Genomic DNA, 24865 nt, shown 5'->3' with positions numbered 1-24865 from the left:
AGTGTGTCATGGGTGAAAATGCTTGGGATCCACCACCAGGGGAAGGAGGAGGGATGGAGAAAACGCGGAAAGAGATGTCCTGTAGAGTAAGAGGGATGACGCTTTTGGTGATGATGATGCATCCATAGCACAGTTGATAAAGAGGGAAAGAGAGAAATGGATGGGGAGAAAGAAGGAAGAGAGGAAATGTCCGCACAATTACTGTGGCTGCCAGAAAGAGGCTAATCAAATGGCACTTGGCACAGCGGGCCTCTGCTCCACACAGCTGGTGGAGGAGGGATAGAATGGACTTTGACAGCAGGGAGAAAGATGGGAGGGAGAAAGTGAGGGCTGCAGAGGAGAGGTTGCACTGATGCAAAGGGAACCAGCTTGGGGGGATTGGAAACATGGCAAATGTTGTGTTCAGGGCAGGGAGGGGGGGGGCTGTAGAGAATGGGATACTTAGGTGTTACTCCTTGGGAATATCACGAGCAGGAGGAGGAAAAGATGGAGGGATGCTAGCATGGCAAATAGATGTCAGAGAGTGTGAGTGGGCAGGATGGGGGCTGGAGAAGAGGAGATGCCATGCCATAAGAGATGCTTCTTTCTTTTCATGGGCTGCTGTATATAGTATTCACATTTCAATTGCCAAGTCATAACTATCGTTATAACTATATATATATATATATATATATATATATATATATATATATATACCATCTGATAATGTGAAAACCTTAACATTAATCAGCATACCACATATAGGAAAAAACTAAAATAATTGTTCCAAACTTTCAATTTTAATTGCTACTGTGCACCATTTTTCATTTTCCAGGCAACATGATTATATATTCTGCAGTGTGTGCTTGTACAGTGTTAGCACTGCGGAGGCTTGGTGAGTGTGTATGTGTGTTTATCTGTGCGACTGAGTCAATCGCAAGAGCGGAGTTTAATAGAATGAAGAGGAAAGCTTAGGCAATCAAAGCAGAGGGAGAATCTTTGCTGGCACTCGGCAGCAACAAGATGGCCAGTCAATGCTAATTTCAATAACTCTTTAATTATTGGTGTCAGAGCTCCTTTGGATCATTTTGCACTGCGTGAGCAAGCAAGACAGAGAAGAGAGGGAAGGAGGAGAGCCAGCGAGATAGGGATTCTCAGTATTGAAATATTAATGAAATATGAATGACGGGAGATACAGGAGGTGAGGGGAGGGGGTGTGTGTGTGTGTGTGTGTGGTGTGTATGGGGGGGAGCACTGGGCAGCAATAGAAACATCTCCTCTGTAATATTGATGCTGAGTTTGGTTTTAGGGGCAACTTCAGATGGCAGTGAGAGAAGAGAGATGGAAGGTTAACATCTTCCTCACTTAGACATGCTGCTCTCATTGTATCTTGTCTAAACTCCCTTATGAACTGGTTTTCATTTAAAAAGAAAAATACATATATATATATATATATATATATATATATATATATATATATATATATACGTCTTTTTCCCTGTTAACATTGCTTTCCTCTGCCTTCACGCTCTCATACTCTCATACTCCTCCTCCTTTATTTCCAGAGGACTATTGAAAACAAAGTTATGGCTTTTTCCCCATTCATTTTTTAGATATGGGGCCTGGTCTCGTTAGCCTGAAATAACTGCCTAAGGGCCTTGACAGGACAGCTGCCAATTGCTAAGACTTGCCGTATAGGACTTTGATTATACCAATAACTCTGTATAAATGGACATAGTTTGTGGCAACTGACCATCAGTATTTATACCATTGTCTGGGTGACTACTCAATTCTGATTGGCTGGAGGGTATCAATAAACTTTTGATACAAGTATACCTCTGGAACAAGCAGGAGTTACTGCTTGTGAAAAGCGTTATATTTTGATCATGAAACACGTAAAAACATTTCATATTATATTTGTCTTGATAATTCCTGATAATGGACACCTTGTCAGCCATTATGATATATTGTACATGATGCCAAGGACTGATTCTGTTGCAACATGTTGACCTTATACATTTTTTTGGGCTGTCAACACCAGTGGTAATATAAACCAAAAGTGGATACATCATTGCATTTTTTTTGGCAAAGTTACAAGAAATACAAAGACTCTACAAAAGCGTACAAGTAAGTTCACTTAAAACGTAGTGGCATTGTATGGGTTTGTTCTTATCTAATGCAAAAGGGTAGATTAAATAACAGCTCCTCTTCTTAAGGAAAAAATGCTAATTGCTTGCTAATGTGAAAAGCTAATAGTTGAGGTTTTCTTAATGTCAATTAAATGTTGCTGTGCATCAGCTTACAACTGCTATCCACCCATTTTTTTCCTTTTCTAAAATGTATTTTCTTGATTCATCACTAAGAGTAACACCACTATAAAGTAATTGCTAGCTTATGAAAAATAGAAGCTCTGACCAGCTACTACAGTGATATAGCACACAGATAATTACATTGGCTTGGCTGGATGTATGTTTGTGTCTGTACCCTTTTTTTTGTGAGTTATTCTTTCAAAATTCCGTCATGTGTTTAGGACAAACTATAATGCTACTTTTGAAGATGTAATAACTATGACCACACTTTATTTTAGCTCATGAATATCACATGAACTTTCTCATATCATACAGCAATAGAGTGTCACTGTCTCTTCACTGTAAACAATGGCTGGAGTTGTCTCAATACACCCCGCGGTGTCAAATGTACCATATCTTTTTTAATTCTTCATTCAAGGTTAGCTAGCTGAGCCTAGGGGAACACTTCAAATGTCTGCAGTGTAAAGAGTTGTGACATTGACACAAGAGTCACAGCGGAGTCACGTCTCCCACATTTGACAAGGTTGTGATGAGGCCGCCATCGTATTAAGGGAAAGGCAGAACGCGCCACGTAGTTCTCAATGCAAAGCGAGCCTGGGCAAGAGCGGGTCTTATGTTTGCGGATTCTACACTAAGACAGAAACTCAACAATCTCTCTAAATACCCACAGGCCTGGGGTAATGCATACACACTGCAGCACACACAAAACAACACCCACGCACACTCGCTCAGCGACTGCCCACACTACCGCGCAGATGAAGTGTCTGTGTGTGCGTGTGTGTGTGTGTCTGTGTGTGTGGTTTCACTGAAGCGGCAATACTCTTCCAAGCCACAGATAGTCGAGGAGAGACAGTGCCTGATGTCTAATTAACTTACTGCCTTCAGAGGATGTGTATGTGTCCTTAAATCCAAGGCAAATGATGACCACTGGGGAGAAGCTAGGGAGGGGGAGTAAAGAATCGAAAAGAAGAGGGGGGGGTGTGCAGTGATGTAGAGAAAAGGGACGCTGAGAATTGGAGAGTACTACTGTGTAATAGTTTATATGAGGGCAGTGTGATAGACAGGGGTCATATCTGTACTTTATATTTACATAATTTTTTTCACTGTATTATGGGATATTGCATTATAAAGGGCTCCTCCCTAATAATGAATGCCTATGATGAAAAAAATGTCTAAAAATTTCATTGACTATGGTGATGATGATTTCCGTGTCAGCAGAAGCTTGCCTTTACACACAGATTTAAAGGGAATGATAGCAAGGCTACTGCTCAGATTTCAGCAGTTGCAAACACGGAGATCTACTGCAAACATTTCTGGGAAGAACAGCATTATGTGAATGCTGCATACTATGTAAACACCTGGTGGCTATTTTCTTTACTGGAACTCCCTCTGATGGAACATCTTACAGCATTTGCTCACACTGTTTTCAGTCAAAAGTAAAGGCAAGTGTCGTGGGTTTGTATGACTGCGAAAGTCTGTGTGCATGTCGAAAAAAACAAACTCACCAAGACACAAGATGGGCACAACACGGAAAGGCAGGGGCAGAGGGAGGCAGTGAATTAGTGTCTTTAATTAGACCAGACATAGAGTGCTGTCTACGTGTATCACACAGGCTAGGCCTAAAGGGAGGAGAATGAAGGGAAAGTCACTTTCAAGCTCCACTAATATAATGGGACCCTCATGGGACAAAACAGGGAATAGATGTTTTGGGTCTTTGTGTGTGTGTGTGTGTGTGTGTGTGTGTGTGTGTGCACGTAAGAGTGTGTTCATCTCAACAATAGTCTCTCTGTGTTCAACCTGTTTCAAGGTTGGCCCAGACAGCTGAAGTCATCACTGCAGACCATGAGGTTAATGTGTGACTTTTTGCCATTATCATCCTCAGCAGCAGCACAGCCATGCACAAATAGAGCCTCTTGCTAAGCCTGGTGTCATATCAGTCTTGTGTGGCTAAGCAGGCTGTTCACTGAGTTGTGAAATTGAAATGCAGCCTTGGTTATTAGACAAACAGCCCATCACCCGTACTGCTAGTTCACTGTCAATGGCCACTGTAGCGTCAGCTAACAACACAACTCATTTGTTGATTAAGAAGAGTTGCACATGTTTTTTTTGTGTGTGTGTGTGTGTGTGTGTGTGTGTGTGTGTGTGTGTGTGTGTGTGTGTGTGTGTGTGTGTGTGTGTGTGTGTGTGTGTGTGAGTGTACACGCTGACACTTGGGTGTCATCAGCGTATATATCACCGATGCTACATGAGTATTAAATATTAATCCTCAGCAGCAGTACAAATGGAAACATGACTTCTGGTTAAATATTCCATTTAAATCCATTAACCCACAGACAGAGATTATTAATATGAATGTACCGTATAGTATGTATTCACAGACAGGGTTTCACCTATTTGTATACAAAAGGTATGTTTCAGTTCAAAGTGTAAACTTTCTATGAAGGGAAACGTGGTGATCTTTGATTCATCTGAGTCTGTCTCATTCTATTCCCATTTTGGCTTCACTGTAACTGGATGACTAATCACTCCACTCAGTCAGTTCATGATTTATTTGTTTCATCTGTTAAGTCCTGCATAGGAAATAACCAATATTGTCACGAAGGCACTGTTTTCATAAACTAAATGTATTGTTATGTGGTGAAGATGACAAGTAAAGAAATTACAGAATTTTTCAAATTCCCTAGCTTATTGTGTCTGTCTTAGGCCAGGATTATTTTGATAGGAAGCCAGTCAGCTTGTGGGGTAGGATGAGGCCATCTCCATTAAATAAAGTCTGAGAACAGCCAGAGGCAAAATGTTAATCATGATGGTCGGGAAAAATCCCACTGGGCTAGTACCATTTCAGAGTGATTACTAACAATATCCGACCTCATTGCAGTTGTGAGTTGAAAGAGCTTTTGCACTTACAGAGTCAGCATCTCCACATACAATCAAACACACGTTGTTAGGGCCTAAACTAAATCTTCACGAGGGGAGTAACCAACCCTCTATGAGTGGAACATGTCTCCATTCACTTGGCATCTTAATGGTAGGTATACTGATCAAGTTGTACAGGCAAGAGGATATTATTAACCCTTTAATGGCTTTATTTGAAAGGACAGCTTGAGATTTGACAGGAAACGGGGTGGAGGGGGTGCCAGCAAAAGGCCATAGGTCAGACTTGAACCCTAAGCCAACACAGCCTCCATACATGTGGCGGACACTCTACCAACTGATCTACTGTGGCACTCCAAGGAAATTGATTTAAATATCCCCACAAATGGATTTTGATAGTTAAATGATATTTCATACTTTTCGTGTTCCTTTCCTGGTAACATTGACGAGCCATGCAATTTGCAAAAATACTAAATTAAACTAAATTCAAGCTGTTGCTAATATTAATTAATGACATAAGACTATAGTCTAATCTGGGAGTCATACCTCATCTTCCAGTAGGGGTTATAAAGGCAGCGCAGTGTGTGGTGTGTGAGTGGTCGAGCAAGAGACGGAGAGATAGCTCTGTGGTTGCTGTCAGAGCAGAGACTGGAGCAGAAAGGAAAGTTCAGTGGATAAGTTGTCTTGTAAAAATAAATGTACAGTACTTTTTACAATTTGAACATGAATAAACTCTGTAGCTCCTCAATACACGAGGAGAATGTCTCTGTGTGTGACAGCTATCACTATCACTGCTAATATTCATGCTGCTTGTCCATGATTATTTCGATGCAGTCACAAATGCAAGTGCAAATGCAAGTGTTGTTGATCTTGCTAGAACAGCAGGCTGGTTGCATGGTAATAACTGTATGAAACATTGGCTGGTGGTTGGCTTTGAAACCACAGGAGATTGATACACAAGTAGTGTGTTCTCAAAAAAAATAGCCGTGAGACATGTGAAATGTTAAGTGTTTATTTTTTCCAACAATAATTTTATTGATTCACACATATTATTGATTTACATATATACCATGACAATAATTGAGCTAGTCAATAAAATAAATTATAGACATGATTTCACAATTGAAAATTATCATTTATGTTCTGGACGTATTTGATAAATAAATACATAAATAAATAAAAACAGACAATTAGAAAGAAAATGTAGACATACTCAGCGACGTAGCAATTTCCAAATGACCATTCACCTTGACGACCAAGAAATTTGACTAAAGGTTTTCACGCAGGTCAGCCTCTCCATTACAACATAAGATGCCATCTCCTTTGCCCATACATGTATCGAAGGCATATGCAGTTCTCTCTGATATATAGTTATTATTTTCTTGGCCGGCAGGAGTCTGAAATCAATTAGAGTTACCTGTTTTGAACTAACATTAAAATGTTTGGGATATATACCTTACATTTTTTGCCTGATGAGTCATTTCCACATTTATGATGGATAAAGTTTGAACAACCGCTCTCCAGGATTGTTTTACCTTTGGACAGTCCCATACACAATGAAACAAAGTGCCTCTTTCATCATGAAATGCAAACTTAATTGTCAAAATTATGTGGCCTTATCTAATACTAGTTAAGATAACCTGCCTTTGTATGAAGAACCCCATGCAGGGTCACTGGAGGTAAAGACATTCCGCATTCAACTGCAGGTCTGCTCACTACACACATACACACACACAAAAACACAGTGACACACACTCAATAATTTAGAACATACAGCTGTCAAGGCTACAGCAGCTGTGCAATCTGTCTCTTTGAGTGGATAAGTAATTGATACATTAAAAACTTCTCATTTCATCAAGTCTTCACATTTATTTTCAGTTTAAAGGTTTATTCAGGTTAACCCTGTGTCGATGGAACTAAGCAGTAAGCATATGGTTAATGTGTGTTTTTAATGTATTAAATTTTGAATTATTGGAAAACAAAGATTTTGTCGAGTAGCTGTTGTTTCTAAAAGAGTCCTCTCATCCCACCTTTTTTAGAAATTGACTAACCACTTCGCTTCACCCCTGACGCCATCCCTGAAACAAAGAGGGATGACACTAGTACAACTTTCTTATTAGTCAGAGTACTGTTCTCATATCCACCCACACTGGCTTCTTCACATGTACTGTATGTGACTACTGTAACTCTTACAACAACAACATGTTGTGAAAAACATGAATGCACATATTACCATCAATAATAAGCAATGAGGCCTCTTGGATTAAAGGGAAAGATTTTAAAAAATAAACAGTTGTCTACTTTGCTTTATAACTAAGCACTACTAATGTATTTCCTTTATCCTCCCACCCACAATTAAGGTACAAGCTGTTATCTTTCTTTTCAAAGATCCAGGAAGTTGTAGTATGACCTTCACACCTGTAAAATAAAATACGCAAATGCAACTTCTCTCTATAAAGCTGAAAAACAATGAATTTCTGTGTGCAATATTTTTCAAACTACCTCCATGCTATAGCTGAGTCATTCACGTTTACAGAGGTTTTTCCAAACCTCTGATCATGGTACTTTCATACTGGAGTTTGCCTGTATACTCAATCAATTACCGTGAAGACTTCCCTCCAAGTGGCTGTAACTGACGTCATTGCTCAAGTGCATGGTGCCTGTAGAGCTGCTGAAGAAGACAAATTGTTTGTCAATCACTTTTTGTCCTTTGTATTTGGGGGAATGAACCAGAATTAGAGTCAAAGCCAGAGAGTCAGAGATAATTATTTATCCCGATTTGGTTGCTGTTGTTTTGAAAGAAGAAGCCTTTAATTGTAGTGATTTTGGCGACTGATGCTTGGAGGTTGACCTTGAAGGTAATGTTGGGCCTTACACAGGGCTTTAATTTTTTCTGTCTTTGGTATTTGCTGTGAAATTCATTTTCAAATGTTGACTTTCATGAGCCATTTGATCAAAAACCCTGATTTATACTCTATAATCATACTGTTGAGAAGCAATTATCTCACCAACTCAACACTTCTTTCTTGCTAAACACCATCTGGACTGATTCATGTTGTTGCATTCATCATTAACAAGTCTCCAGACAAAAAGGTTAGCACTGGGCAAAAGTGTTTCCAGTACATCAATAGATGAAATCTCATACAGTAAAAACTTTTCTGTTCTGTTTGTTGTCCAGTCAGTGGACCCTTCACACAGATACATACACCTTGAACTATAAGTGGGGTTAGGATATGATCAGGTATGAAGGTTTCTTATTAAGTTTTCCTTTAGTTTAGCTCAGCTGTCTAAATGCATTATATATTTCATTTCCACCTACACTCACTGACTCATTTGTACATTTCAATTGCAGTAACTGAGGGGAACAAGCTGTCCAGTGTCCTGTTATATGTCTCACATTTTTGAGTAGTCACCCTTAATTGTGTAATAATCTTGAAGTTGTCAGATAGACAAATCCTCCCAAATCCTCATTCCCTTGCCTCACACCAAGCTCTTTGCGTGTATGCATCAGCCGTGGTTATCCAGGTTCTCTGTGGGCAGTTACACAGTTTTTCCATACCAGGTTCGAGAGGTCAAACACCTCTAGCAACAAGCTTTGCTCATTAAAACTCTTCCTCAGCTGACTGGCTGTCTTATCAGTGGCTCAGCATGCTGGATTAGTTATTGCCTCTCTCAACATTGGCATATACTCAAATTTGACCTTAACTTAGGTTGTTTCCTTTGTTTTGTGTATCTTTTCCTCCCCCTAAGCTGTCAGTCTTACCGTTTGCAGCTTCTGCATGGATTTCTTTTGTGCTCATACAGTTTCATTCCAATTAGAAATCATCTATTGTAATCTCTGTTACTGCTAACAGCAATGTAGGAGGGCCTACAGTTATGTGCTATTTCCACAGTGCTATTTTTACCCCAACTACTTCTTTTTACCGTCTAGTGATGAACTGCACAGGGTGGTCTTGGGAGAATCTAAACACTCTCCTGCTTCCATGATAGACAATTATGTTTGCTAGAATACAAGGCCATGTTGGAGGTATCCGGCCTCTCCTCACCAGAAAAATGGGTGTTTAGGTTGTGTGTGCAAGCAGCTCAGTACGATCTACATATGTTGTTAGACGGCAACTTCCAATGCCCATAGCAATCACGAGTTGAGCAAAAAAGGAAGGCAGGTGACTATGACAGTGTTGAGGCAGCGGTTGTTAGTCGGGAAGTACAGGACTTTGACTCAGGAAACAGTTGTCCTTTTCCCGTGGGAACTAGGGCTGGGCGATTAATTGAATTTCAATTTCGATTTCGATTTTTGGCTTCCCTTGATCATGAAAACAAGATAATCGTAATAAAATGATCATTCTGCCGAACACCGTGTCTTGTGTGGTAAATGCAGCGAACCCTTCCATCTCCACCTGTGCACTCCGCTCCGCTCCCGCCCGAAAATTTTCGCTTTTTGCCACGCCGGTGCGTATTGCCAGTGCATATTTGAAAAAAATGTGTAGAAGAAGAAGGTAGAAGATGGCAGAAAGGCATCTTTGGTCGGGAAGAAAGGCAAAGCGAATTCAGTGTTGTTGAAACACTTTGGTTTCGAGTAGTCTGACTCGGAACATACGAAGATATTGTGCAAGGTATGTCAGGCGACCGTGTCTGCACCTCAAGGGAACCCGACCAATTTATTTAGTAATATAAAGTCCACACACAGAGTTATACATGACCAAGCAGTGAAGGAACAAAAAACTAAAAAATGAAAATCTCCTCAACTCCTGTCACCGCCACACAGTCCTTAACTAAGGACACACTATGTGTTACCATCATGTCACCATTTCAGCAGAATTGCGCTGCCTGCCCTTTATGACGAATGTCGCGGAAAAGTTGCAAGAGAAGTGTCAACAGCATTATATTTTGCCACCACAAAGGACCTATGGTCAAGCTGCACCGGTATAGTGTTTATTTGTATTTTTACATATTATTTAATTCATTTTATTGATATATTTTTCTCTTATTTATTTTCATTTTTTTTTTTCAGTTCAAACTTATCATGTTAAAAGAAATACCAGAGTTCAAAGTTCAATAAATGCTTGTCAAGTCAATGAATAATTGTCTTTAATAATCGTGATTACAATATCAATCAAAATAATCGTGATTATGATTTTTGCCATAATCGAGCAGCCCTAGTGGGAACACATAAGTCATTAGCAAGTTCTTTTGACTTACATAGTGTACTTGAACTATGTCATGGACATATATTTTACTAGCATAGTTTATTTTAGTACTTTTTCTGCCTAAACCTAACTTATCACTTACCATCTAGTTTTTAGTTGTTGTGACCATTTCACAACATCAGCTGTGTGTTATATATCATAGTTTTTGTGCCTTTGTGGGAAGACTCATGTATTTTGTTTGGGGAGTTATATAAACCTATGTAATCAGTTATTAAGATATGAGGACATGTTGGAGTATCACTAATGGAAAAAGAGCCACTGTCTCTGTGATGTGTCAAAATGTTAAAGGCACCACTGTTGTCACCACAGTGATTGTTAACTGTTGATTTGATTTAAAAAAGAGACTTTTCTGTGATTTGTCATACAAAAATCATCAGTAACTAAGAAAAAAATCAGACCGATCTATTTTTTTTTCCAAATAAGGCCAACTCAGTGTTGCAGCCCTTGTTGCCTTTGATATGACAATTGACACCCACACACACACACACACACACACACACGAACATGCTCACACATACTTAACTGCTACTCTACTTTACTGCAAGAGATGACACTGACATATTAAGTAGAGCAGTTTACAATAGATAATCCTTTAGGCAATTCGCCAAGCATTCTCATGCAATTAAAAGAGCCCATATAAAACAACACCAGGCACCCTTCCAAATAAACACCACATTGTCATTTTCTCTCACTTTATTGACAGTAATTTGCAATACATTTTGCAAGTGTATGCTTTTGTTAAATTCAATGAATGTTGCTCCTTAGGCAGTCAGTTTACATTTTATTAAAACTATAATCTGTTTCTTTAAGATTATTTTATACTTTATACTTACGGACCATATGCTCTTGTGATTGCTGTTTTGTGCAATATGCAAATGGTCTTGTGTCTTTCTCTGAAATATTTTTACCACAATTCAATATAGAGTTAATAAGACAAGTCCAACCAATGCTCACTGCAGCCATAGGAAAAGAATCCATAAGCCTATCTCTGTATTTCTCATGGTCTCCCATATTGTTTCTGAGGTAAGAGGCATATGGGGATAAGCGTGATCTGAAAAAGAAAATATACAGTTATTTTAGAAGTTCTTGTTTATAACATAACCCCCACTTGGAAATTGTAAACAGTTAAAAAATAAATGTGGGGGGGAAAAAAATAAACAAAAAACATATTTTTCTCCCTGTTGAATGTTGATTTATCCTTATTTCACATTACAAAATACTCACAGAAGTGCTAAACATAGTATGAATTTTTTTTTTTTTTTTTTTTTTTATTTAGGTCCCCTAAAAAAATCTATGCAAAAAAAAATTGCTGCCCTCCGTCCGATCCCCATATTGAAGGGAGGAGTTACCTCAGGATTAAGTCCCATTAATTAACAATGGTCTTATGTGATATAATGTAAAAGATCTGATGGTATAAGTGCAGATTGACAGTGGGCGGGCTCATATTGCTCAAGTGAAGGGCATGTTCTCTCTCAAACTAATTGGCCTTATTATGTACTTGGCCTGTCTTGCAGTCAGCTCCCCGTTGGCTAAGGAGCCTGCCATTCAGGAGCACACAAGCCTATCGTTAGTGTCAGTTTACTTGACATTTACTTTGTGTCCCAGTTGAGCCCTGAGACTGAACAGCCCTCCACTGTGATAATAGTCACCTGCCAGACACCCACAGTAGGAGAGAAAAGAAATGACTAAAGAAAAATGAACCGGGTGAAAGAAGAAGAAAAAGCGCAGAGACAAAGGGATGGAGTGAAGTCACAAGGCTGCTGCCATGGTACCTGATATTGTGGCTACAAATTGGATTGTTACCAAGGCGACAGACTAGTAAAGGGAACTATTTTATACCCATTAGGCCTTATCCTCCACTACCTCAAATTATCCTCAATGACAATGTGAGAAAAAAGAGGAAAAAAAACAAAACTCTGATGAAAAATACTCAATGTAAACTCTTGGAGATGACAGTGAGTGAGGGCATCAAAAAAGTCAAACCCAACCACCACACTGCCCCTTTACACGTAATGCTGACAGTGCCCAACCTGAGCCTCAACTTGTTTTCAGGGTCATACCAGGGTTATGTGACAGTACTAGTCTACCGGTGAAGAACAGATTAAGTATGCAAAGCACGCGCGAATCTGTTCTCACCAGCTCTATGGAAAGATTTGCTTTCTTTTTTTTTCTTTACCACCTGCATGTTCCTCCAGTGACCTTCAAATACTGTCAATCAAAGCAACGGCATAAGGGATTCAATTAAAACCAACCGTGCACTCTTAAAATGTGACCTGCAGCTACATTTAAAGGTGGAGGAGTGAAAGAAGCTAATAAAGTGACTTAATGCCAAGAGCTCTTAAAAATGCAAGTCCTTCACCTGCAGACTTAGTCAAGAATCAGAATAAAGTCTGTTGGACACCTTGTAGACATACATTTTATTAATAAAGTCATGTGAGTGATTAGACTGACAGATGCGTGCACATGGTGCATTCAACAGTGCAATGCATTTGTGTATGTTTCTAGTATGTGATGAGCTATATTTGGTCACATATTTTCTGTAACTTTTATAGAAGTGTGCCCAATGTACTACAGTCTGCCCCATGTGATAAAAATACTGTCTGAATGAGCTCTTTATCCGCCTATGTCACAGGCAATGAGAAGCTCTATCGGTCGAAAGCTCAGCCAGATTCGGATATGAATACCGCCTGTTTGTCTTAAGAGGTCAAGAAAACAAAAGGCATGGAGGGGACAACTTCAATGACTTTTGTTCTCATACATAACCTCACTGTGGACAGCTCATTTGATATTGACATTCTTGCTCTTTCCAGAACAAAAGAAACACTCTGACAGACATTGTAGCTCGTTCACTACGGCTCAACAAGCGCCTCTTAATTGGGGAACAAATGGTCAGTTCAACAAAGAACGTTGGCCTCCAGCAAATGAGGTGGGCAGGCAGCAAATTATAGTTCCTTCATTACAGGATTGCAATCAGTCCATGAATCGATCCATACAGTAATCACCAGCTGTGGAGAGAGAGTCGAGAGTCGAGAGTCGAGAGGAGGTCAGAACAATGCTCCTCTATTTCAGCCTTGTGTCAAAGGCTCGACAAGAGGCTGGAGGCAGAAATCCATAAATGTATCCACAAATTACCAATGCAGCTAACTAGATACTGTTACATGGACTAAACATGGAAATAACACAGGGACAAGTCAGAAGAGTCATCTTTAAAAAAAAAGATAATCGTTGTTCAAGTTGTACATTAGAACAGCGTTTATTCTACAAACCCCAAAACAAACACATTTGCTGTAGTTAAATGTGTCATCTTGTACTGCCTTGGTTGATCATAGTGTTGCTTTATAAACTGCTATGGTAAAAAAAAAAAAATGTGTGAATGCATTGTTCGGACTTCCTAGACCATAATTTGGTGCCCACAAAGAACTCCAGTGTCAGAGTCAAGTGTGAGTTGAAGATAAGTTGAAGACTGAGACCCCTTTATATGTAGCAAACATTCCAGTGGTCGCTGTGGGCATCTTTCAATCATCACGACATGGTACTTTCTACTGCAACAGAGACCAAGCCTTGATACACAGACTTCAACAAATGTGATATTTGTTATTATTCAAGAATAATCAGCTCTGGTCGATCCTGTATTCTCTTGTGACGATGATGATGCATGCTTTGCAATTCAGGAGATGTGCTATGTTAAAACCATCAAAATAAACCACAATTAACTTTATTTGAATTTTGTAGACAAGTGGATCTTGATGATGTGATAGTTCTGTAACCAAATCAGGATTTTATTAGACAAATAGGATTTTGCTGTTCAATAGAAACATTCAACTGCTCGTTTTTTGTTTGGTGTTTTTTTTTTTTTTTTTTCAGTTCAGCGCCACACTAAACTCCTTCATCAGCCTACATGAGTATATATGTCGCCTCATATTTGCGTTTCAGCGCATTCTGCGTCATCTGCAATGTGAAAACTTTTTTCCCACAGTCAGAGAAAGTCAATGTGTGTGCTGCTCATAGTTTAGTAAATAAACCGGAATGGCTCGCTCAATATTTTCTCTTTGTTGAATTTGCAGATACATTTTCATCGAACTATAACCATGACTATTACCATATATCATCAAACACCAGCTGCACTCAAATTGTCAAAAATCAAAAATTTTATTGGGGACCTGTTTAATGACCGCCTGTGTCCAAAACCACCACATTATATACTTTGCACACAGGTAGAGCTAGGGGCAAAAAACAAAAAGTGTGCAAGCAATACGAAAACATATCTGTATGGCTGTAATTATGAATCAAGCGCTCCCTTTCTTGTGAGGGTTTGAGAGACTGGTCGGTACGGAGGGAGTGAATCGTTAGCTTTTGTTTGAGTGTAGAATACCACATATGTTTTTGTTGAGGACAGCTGAGAGTTTAGATTTATGGTTGACTGAGACAAAAGAAAGTCAAATCCATGAGCGGTGGAACATAAAGCAGGGAGGGGGCACGGACATCTGAGCAATCAATCAATCATCCCGTCACCGTAATAGTTTTGCTGCACCCCAGCCCACCACCCTCTGACACTGGAATTCACGGCACCTTTTTAGAATCTGCGTTGCCTGATGCCTCAATCTCAACTACCTGGCTTTCCCTTTTTTTTCATACTTATCTGAATGTCTCTTATTTAGTTTGTGGCATGCTTCAAGAAAACTGCTGTCTGCAAGAGGGACAGGTGCGTGTGTGTGTGTGTGTGTGTGTGTGTGTGTCAGAGCTCTTTATCATACGTGTCATCTGTTTACTTATGTAGTGGTTTTTATGGGTTTTTTTCTTTCTTTTTTTCGCAAGCCTGTGTACAAGTTCAATAAGCAAACGGCCATTTTCCCCAGCAGTTCACAGGACTTTGCCTTTGCCTCAGAGCTAGCGCAGGACACTAGCCGCTGTCTGTGGACCGAGCAGGCCTGTTTTGATTCATGAAGCAGCATCAAAGCTTTTATATGCCCCGTACATTTCCCACTGCTCTCTCTCATCTCACTGTTGAATCGTTTCTCCAAAGCTGTCGGATACTCTCTCTGCAGGGCGGACGGCACTCGTCGGAAGCTAATAGAGGGTGACTGTGTATGCACATGTGGGTGTGTTTTTATGTGCTTGTGTGTGCGCGCGTGCCCGCGCGGGTGTGTAAGAACAGCGAGGTAATGTGATGTGAAGAGTGGATTTGCCAGCATGTGGTCATCTAGATTATGGATGTTTTTTTGCATGCACACATACGCGCTCTTGTCTTATTCCATTCTCTCTTTTCTAATTCCCCCTAAAACTACCTAATTACTCCCAATATGTAATCCAATCGGCCAAAAAGCAGTATGTTAAGGTTCATTATGCGTTGACTAATGCACCACCCAAGTTTGGATGGGGCTATTCATGCAGCTCATCTTATTAAACCTGCTCTCTCTCTCTCTCTCTCTCTCTCTCTCTCTCTCTCTCTCTCTCTCTCTCTGTCTGAGTTGAATCCAATTTAATAACACATGCTGCACTGCGCTTTTATTACTGTGATATCCACCAAAGACTTGCCTAAAATGGCACTTTCAAGGCAGCATTGATAAACACAGATTGTATTTGGGTTCTCGTTACATTTTATCACCATTTGTGATGCTGGGTTCCAGAGCGGGGGTACTTGTTGGGAATATCTATATATCATAATTCATGTCATTGCTGTTGCAAGAAAGCCAGATAGAACGATTTCCGCATACCCTGATGCTCGTAGTTTTGTGTAGCTCTTAAGTGAAGCTATCATAGGGCTGTTAGGACTATATGGGTTGCTGTTATGTGTGTGGGTTGAACTGTGTTATGTTATGTGTGTGCTTGTGGTCGAAGTCAATGGCATTGATTTCGCTAGTGCTTGAATTCCATTCTTCTTCTTCCGTCCTTCCTCCCATTCACACTCTTTCTGCGTAGCTCATAGAAATGAAGCTCTAATGGAAGACCAACAGAGGCCCGGGGTCGTGGAGGACAAGCTGCTTGACCCGACGACTGCAGCAAAGTGCTTAGCTATTGTTGGTGGCGTGATTGTGACAAAGGTGGCAGGGGAGGTTGAGGTTTTTCAAATCCATTTTGTGTTCGGTACAAAGGCAAAGTGAAAGTGAATTACTTTGTGTGCCAAACTAAGTTTGATCACATGTGCTGGAGGAGTAAGGTGGCACAGCGTTGCACTGATTCTTGCTTTGAATCATTACTTTTGTTTTTTTCTTCCCGAGACATCAGATGTTGGCTAGCACCTATAAAAGCTGGCAGGAGTTTGGGGTTTATGTTTCGAAGTTTTAGAAAAGAACTGCTGTGCTTATAGTGCCACTGCCTAGGTGCTTAAACCCCCATATATCTTATCCAGCAAAAGTTTTGCGTTTACCTTTTTGTCGTCTGTACTCGCATCGTTAACTTTTGAATCTGACACGTAGGAGAAGCAGCCTGAAGTGCGAGCGTCATGAAAGGCTGCGCGGAAACATGTGGGCTGATGATAAACAGCAGCTTGCCTCATTACATCTGCTTAGTCATGAAGCAATTGTTGGTTAGATTGCTCCGGCTAGATGCAGGGAATATCATTTTTTGACTCATACGAATACCCAGTACTGAAGATCTGTCCACCGATCACACTGAAATCAAATACCCGAGGAACTCAATGTTTAATTAATAATGAAGACGCTATTACAGGTGGCTAGATTTCAAATGAGTCATTTCTGTAATGTAGTCAGGGCCTTCTGTGAGGTTAATTGAGACCTTGACAGCACTTAAGTCTCTGCTGCGTGCCTGTGTGTCTTGTCTTACTTCTGGCTACAGTGTCGGCTCTTGGGCTTTATGGAAAAGAGATTTGATCTGAGTGAAAAATGCTCCAAGTGCGTATGTGCATGTAATCACAACGGGGCCCGCCATGGGAGCGAGGGGGATGAGATAGAGATGTACAGTAGATGCAAATGGAGAAACAGATGTATGGGGACAAGCACATTTTCAATTGAGCTGAAGTGTTCTCAGGGAAGGAGTCATTCTTTATATTAGTTTTTGTCTCGAAAGCCAAGGTTGAAGTGATTTTCCCTCCTTAGAGACTGAGAGGAGGGCTTTCCTCGGGCTTTGTACTGCGGAGGAGGGGCGCAGACTTCCTGTAGCACACAGGAGACCCAGGAAATTACATAATGCAATTGGCAAATCTGTCAAGGAATGTGTTGCTGGCTTTTCGATATTGTATCTTTCTACCTTCTGCTCTAGAATCGGGGAGAGCGCAATTAGTTTGCAATGATAAGTTAATTTTGAAATAGTTTATTGAGGGGCATGTTGGCATGTTGACAAACAGATGCAATAATGACACCCACACCCCCATTCTCTCCTGTTAGTCCTCTCCAGCTTTATCTCCTCCTCTCAGCCTTCTATTCTTTAAACAGGAAGAAACAAAAGAAAGTTTTGTTTTGTTTTTTTTTTTGTTTATTTGCAGCTACTGTCTCTCTGTTGCACGTGGCTCCGTCTCACTGAGCTCAGGGAAGCAATCACAAGCTGTTTGTTACTTACTGTTAACAGCCCATACTTTGGGAGTGAGTCCAACTCAATACATAATTGAAAATGGTTGCTGTGGTCCATTTGGTACGCTTTTGTTCTTCCTACATCAGCAACGGCGACACTGCCAGGAGGCTGCTCTTGGGGGATTTGCTTTTTTTCCTCCGTGTCATTTTTCCCCTCCATCTCTTTCGCTCTCTCCTTTGATGCCTTTTTCTCTATGACAATTCACACTTCAGTTGAGATTGCTCTACATTTCGATTTCAGCCAAAATGGTCTTTTAAGTAGCTGTCTCTGTCTGGATCCCATTCGTCCCTCATTTCCGTGTTTTTTTCTTTTTGTTTTTTTTTTTTTCTTCCACGCGTAAAATGTTTTCTTTTATGTGAGCGCATGCACTCATATTATGTGGCTCTTTTTGTCTCAAAGTGAAGTCTATCATCCCCTTTTAACGTTCCAGAAGTGTGCCAGTATGTCACTTAACACAGCACTCTTTCTGCCCATCACCACTGCTTTTTTTTTTATTATTATGCATGAACAGTTTTTCTTTAAGTTATTGTTAATAAAATACTGTAATCAACCTTTCCTTATGTAGTCTACCACAAGCGGAACTATATCTGGTCACATCTAAGGTCAAAGTGCACAGCTATCGAATGGACACCCTATTATCCATCACTTCTCTTCTCCTCCCACCTAAGATTGCTCCTGTGGCGAACTCACTCGCTCATGAGATTTTGGCTTTCAATCTGTCTGCCATCGGACCACCCCCTCTGGCCAGCTCCAGCCTCACTCCCCAGGGAAATGCACTGAGGTCTTGGAGCGGTTTTGCTGTAATGGAACTTCAGGATAAACTAGATTTGATGATCCACCCATACGGGGCCCTCTTGGCGGTTTGAGTTTGGCCCGTCTCTTTCCTGTTTCAGCCCTAAACCTCATTACCTGAGGCTGATTCTTCAATCTGGCCTCCCCGGGGAGACAGAGGTGAGGAGGGGCAAACGAACACAGGAAGTGGAGTGTCACTTCCGATCATGGTTCATGTCGGGGAAATCAGTTGATTTGTATAATGGCTAAGCAGGGAAGAGTTATTTGAGAGTCGAGAGATTCTGCTGTTTTTGGTGGTGGTGCGTGTGTGCTCTTGTCCAAGGTCTCCCCCTCAGAAGCAGCTGATTTGCAGCACGTATCCAATGATTAAAAATGCGCTTAAATATACATTTCATGAGCAAAAGTCTGAAAGTTTGTTTTTACAGGAGGATTTAGAAAAACATTTTTTTTCACTTCGTACATCAAATAATGATGTCAACAGTCATAAAAAAAGTCATTTTTGCTGTGTTTCTGGGAACAAAATGTTCTGTACATCAGGCTCCGAATGATATATAAACAAACTCCTCTTGTCAAAACCTTAAGAATACAGAAAGGAATAAAACTGAAAGGTACAGTTGGTGTCAATGTTACTAAAGTGTAAATTCAGCATATTTTTTTGACAAAAAAAAGTGAAATACAGTGAATTGTTCAACCAATATAGTATAGAATAGAATATTCTGTTTATTGTCACGATACACATGTACAATGAAATTGTGAATTACTTTCTCGTCAGGTCAAGTAGAAACAAAGGAAAGGGAAAATATACCAAAGAAAATCTATAGTAAAAATTATATACATATATTCAGTAAAACATTACACATTACATTGTTGTATGCAGAACAGTGGTGGTGCAAAGGTGTGCAAGCATGGGGGGGACAGATTTAATTGTCCTGAACCGTCTGCCTGAATTGAAATTGGCATGACACCGCCCCTAACTTACATCATGATTTTTTCGGGGGTGGATATTTTATGTTTAAATTTGCAAATACAGCTTTCTAATTAAATATACACACATTTGCATAAATGTCTGGAACAAAAATGCAGTTAGTGTTGTATGTAGATGTTCCAAATGATAAGCATATAAAAATAGAAAGTGTAGATCAAATAGCCTGTGTGTAAATATAATCATAGCATATAAGATGGAGCATTACATGCATGTTAATCCCCTGCTCACTCGGCTCCAGTGTCCACGCTTTGACTCTTGGGGTGGAGGTGCCATTGTTTTGAGTGCCCCACTCTCCGCTGTGACAGCTGCGGGTGTTTGTTCGGTTCCCGACAGATGCACACGGTGTCTTCCCCTGCTGCTGTTAGGCTGCAGGTTGACACGTATCCATTGTATCAACTGGCTGTTTTGACTGGTAGTGTGTGAATGAGGCTCACTTGGAAGGAGGACATGTGCTGCGGACAGACTGACAGGCATTAGCAAAGTTGACGACGCCTTTTCTTCCTTTCCTGCTCAGCTTTTTCGAGTCGCTTCTTTAATCTATGTTACTTTGTGTAGTCGTTGCGTCCATTCTTCCTCTGTTATTTATTTATGTTTTTGCTGTTTTAACTTCTTCCCCTAATACAGAAACTACCTTCTATCTAATTCTGACCCAGCTGTTTGTTTTGCTCTGATGGAGGTCATTTTATTTCACAGCACACACTCCCATGCCGCTGTATCATTCCATGGCAGATGTATCATTCGACACTCAAGGTTTTCTCTGTGTTTGGTTAATGCGTTGGTTATTTATTTGTAAACTAAGACAAATATTGTTTTGCACCATGAATCTTCCGTGATGAAAACACGTCTTGCACGCCTTAGGGCCACAGCAACGATCAATGTTTCAAGACTGGAATCAATAGCCATAGCTAATTGGTTTCATCTCTAAACATGCGACCCATATGATCCTCGCACAGAGAAGTGATGAATTGTTACATCAGTGTGTGTGCATTTCTGGACAGTGGAAACTACCGGCACTACCGGTGTTTGAGTTAATCTGCTCAGAGACAGCAAGAAGCTGGAATTATAATACTTCTATCAAAGTTCCCCTCCAGGCATCTTTTAGGACATTTAAAAATGCTCTACTTTAAATAATGATCAAACTGAAAATTCTTAAAAGCAACACTATTAAAAAAAGAAGAAAAAAAAGAAAAAATCCAGAATCTACTACACTGAATATGTAGCTATTGTTCATTGCAACACTATTAGTGCGGACAAAAAGGTTTTTTCTACGTAACTGAAAAGCTGATTCTCAGTATAAACTTGCTTGAGGCTTTAAGTTTGTAGGTTGCCTACTGGCCCATGGTTGGCTTCTCAACTGGTTGTGATGTCACAAAGTAAGGCTAGTACACACGTGTTTTCATATAGATATGATATAAGTTATATTATAAGTGTCAAACTGCACAGCATCCGACCAAAGAAACATTAGGCAAAATCATGTATGAGTGTATGGGAACTTCATTTACCATTGTTTTCGGGAAGCAGTCGAGCAAGTTATAGCTACCAATCATTTGACTCATTCTGAGTATATTTATGAAACTGAATTCTTAAGACAAAAACTCTTCTTACCTCAACAAACCATTATATTATACAGTATTTCCTTTAACGTGCCTTTCTTTTTCTTTTCCCCTTTTTTTTTCCACCCCAGGTAAGGAGGAGTCAGTAGCCACCTTCAAGGGCAACGAGTTCTTCTGCTATGACCTGTCGCTGACGCCCATCCAGAGCAGCACTGACGAGATCACGCTCTCCTTCCGCACGCTGCAACGCAACGGCCTCATGCTGCACACCGGCAAATCGGCTGACTACGTCAACCTTTCCTTGAAGAGCGGTGCCGTTTGGCTGGTCATCAACCTGGGCTCGGGGGCATTCGAGGCCCTGGTGGAGCCCGTCAACGGCAAGTTCAACGACAACGCCTGGCATGACGTGCGCGTCACCCGCAACCTGCGCCAGGTAAACACTGCCCTTGTAATCCAGGGCCACCGCAGTCGGGAGTGGTGCCTCTTTCTGCCGCCCACCCTATCTCAGCTGCTTTACTTGACTCTCCATCTCTCTCTCTCTCTCTCTCTATATATATATATATATTTATATATTCTCTCTGCACACAGAGCACACAGGGAGCATTTGTTTCATGTTCTTTATCTCCTTTCCTTTTGGTTGCTTCCCACCTTAACAGAAGTGTGTTTTTTTTTCCAGGCTGGAGTTGAACAGAAGGCCACTGCTGTTTTCACTGTCCTTTTCAGCTTCATATGTATTTTTTTTTTTTTGTTTGTTCTTGACTAAACATTCATTACCTTCATATTCAAGGTTATTCAAAGGTCATTTAAAGGCAAAAAACACATCACATAGTCCAAGTGAAAGACTATAAAAATAAAAAAAATAATCCCTGCCATATTTAGATTTTAGTTAACATACATCAGTATGAAACTATGCACATTTATGGTGTTGCCAAGTACATTAAATTCATGCTGTTATTAATGAACAAGTGGAGAAACTGCCCGCTCAGTATGTATGCACATAATGTACTCGGCTACATAAACGGAATGCACCCTAATTTATCAAAGGTGACAATGCACTTAAACCCTTTCTGAACAAATTACCCGACACATCTTTACAAACCTTTAATCGCAACTAATGGAAAACAAAAGAGCAGCAACCTGACTGTCTGGATGTATGTGTACACTGGTGTGTGAGTGCATACCAGCACAGCCACACCTTTTATTTTTTTTTTTATTTATTCACCTTTTTTCTTGTTTTGTTTTGTCTTCTACACACACAGACACACAAAGACACCACAGAGCAAAGCAATAAGTACATGCACAGACAATGTACTCTCCGAATACTGGACTCTCTGTTTGCACCAGACCATCAATTGGCAGTTGCAAATAGCAGCAGTGAGATAGAATCAATTTCACTTTACACTTGCCGTGCTTACTTCTTCACATTTTTTCTGGTAATTGTAATTGGAATGAATGGCTTGTCAGACCTAATAATGGGCATTGTAAGTGGCCCCGAATGCAAAAAAGCCTGATGTGAATGCATTAACACAAAGATGGTACATCAACTTCTTTGTTTGTGCCTGCAAAAACATCCCCGGAAAGTTTTAAGGGGGGGAAAAAAAAACAGCCAGTATTATCAAACACATTCAGACACTGAAGAAATTCCTGCCCACGCAAAAAAAAAGGAAACCCGAGAGCAAAGTGATTCTTAATGTGAACTAAGTGCTGTTAAATTATCAGGAGACATTTCCATGCCAACCAGACCCTGCAATTTCTGTCATATTGCAATAATGTTATTATATATTTTCTGTGTGGTAACTTAGACATGGAAAAAGTCCAAGATTTCTGGAGCTGATATTTTCTTAGCATATGCTGCACTCCCTCTAGGATAAATGATAACACTCTCACTGGCACACGCAGAAATTCAAACGCAGCCTCTCACAAACACACACAAACACGCACAGTTGGGGTCAAATATGTTATGCTGTAGAGCCATGTCTGATCAGCAGAGTGAGACTAGCTTAATGAGTTTGGGAAGCCAACACAGTTTTAAAGATTTACAGTGTGAGCCAACCCACCTACCCCCAACTGCACTATGATCATCAGGGCAAATAAGTCGCACATCCACGTACATGCGCGCACAGTAAACTGAGACGCTATTATCTGCCTGTGGCTCTCTCCCTCTTTCATCTGTGTGCCTGTATGTCACTGCTGGCATGTACATCAAAACAATCTGCATGGATTTTGCTGGGAGCAATAATAAATGATCCATACACAACTGTGTAATGTGTTACTAAATGAGGTTTTAAACACAATAATACAGATACAATGTTTCTTGTCAAAATAATCGGGAGGAACTCTTTAAGTATCTCTCTTATCTTATATCCAAAGTTTAATCATTTGATTCAAAATTGACATATGAACACATTTTGTTTGCTTTAAATGAGCAAGAATTTCTAAATCTTTATTCTTGATATGTTTGGGGGAAAAAAACGTATATTTTACTGACTACCAGAATTAAGAAAATAAAGTATAGCATTATATTTTAGAGTTTCCTTCTGCCGTGCAAGTTGCCCTGGATAAGATAACTGGCTTCAAAATCTCCTCGTATGAAAACTTAAGTTTGATAAGATATCGAATGCCTGTTCTCAGTTTGTGCCTTGAACCAGAACTAACCACCCACATCAGGCCGCCCAGGCAACCTCCATTAACTTACATAACAGCTTGAATCCCCAGTGGATCATTCTAATTGACATAACAGGCGGGCTAAGTGTTAAAGAGCTCTCTAGATTTACACTGGACCATCCCCACTGAGGGGCGGGAGGAGAGAGGTATCGATGACATTGACCACCTCTGACCCTGTGTTTACTCCTGGACTGATACACTTCAGATCATTGAGCACTTGCATGCTTCGAGGTGTCGTAAAACACCAATCCTTTCACACAGTCCTGCGCATGTCAGAGGAATTAAATACTCACACATGCACAGTTGCACTCATATGACCACATGCACGAGATACACTCAAGGATAATACGCTTGATCTAAATTTGCTATATTGTTACCATCCTGTACACAGTGTAGTTTCCAAATAAATGTACAAAAACTCAAACATTTCGGAAATTGTGAATTAATTAAGGGATGAATGCACACTACATACTTACTGTGTTCCAAGTCCAAAAATTAAACATGTTATCCACCTAAACTGTAATGAAACCTAAAAAAACTACCACGTGTATAAACCTGAACATGTATACCCCTCATAGATTCTTTTTTTCTTATCACAAAATAATCACTAGCTTCTTTTCCCCTCTTCTATTAAGGAAACATCTTCTTCTCATTATGTGTTGGCATGCATATTGACAATGGACAAACAGGAACTGCAGGCAGTGGTCCATCAACATCCACTCCTTGTCCCTCCTACGACACTTAGTGTGGTTGAGATGCTACGAATACTGTTAAATGCAACTGAAAAATTTAGTCGGTGCACCCGAACAAGCACACCATTCCTTTCTATTAATCTTCCCATCGGGGCTAACATGATACCTTGCGTTAGAAATAGCCTGCAGTCTACAAGACAAGCATTGGATTCCAGATGAGGTTATCGTACAGTCCCAGTGGCCTCCAAAGTCTCATCCACTCTGTGTCTGTTGTTCTTAATGG

The 24865-nt window shown here is 40.3% G+C and overlaps 1 protein-coding gene across 8 annotated transcripts in view; it reads left to right on the top strand.

The window, feature by feature from the left end:
• The window catches only part of nrxn2b (neurexin 2b), a 661557-nt gene that overhangs the window by 268153 nt on the left and 368539 nt on the right, over window positions 1-24865 (top strand). For all 8 annotated transcript variants that reach the window (XM_030429949.1, XM_030429947.1, XM_030429950.1 and 5 more), the window contains one exon: window positions 21358-21659. In XM_030429949.1, the coding sequence (XP_030285809.1) occupies window positions 21358-21659 (302 nt within the window). The remainder of the gene's footprint in view (window positions 1-21357; window positions 21660-24865) is intronic.

Source organism: Sparus aurata, chromosome 10 (genome assembly GCF_900880675.1).
Source record: "Sparus aurata chromosome 10, fSpaAur1.1, whole genome shotgun sequence".
Lineage (NCBI taxonomy): Eukaryota > Metazoa > Chordata > Actinopteri > Spariformes > Sparidae > Sparus > Sparus aurata.
Note: the sequence above shows the minus strand (reverse complement) of the source record. Positions and strands in the feature narration are given on the sequence as shown.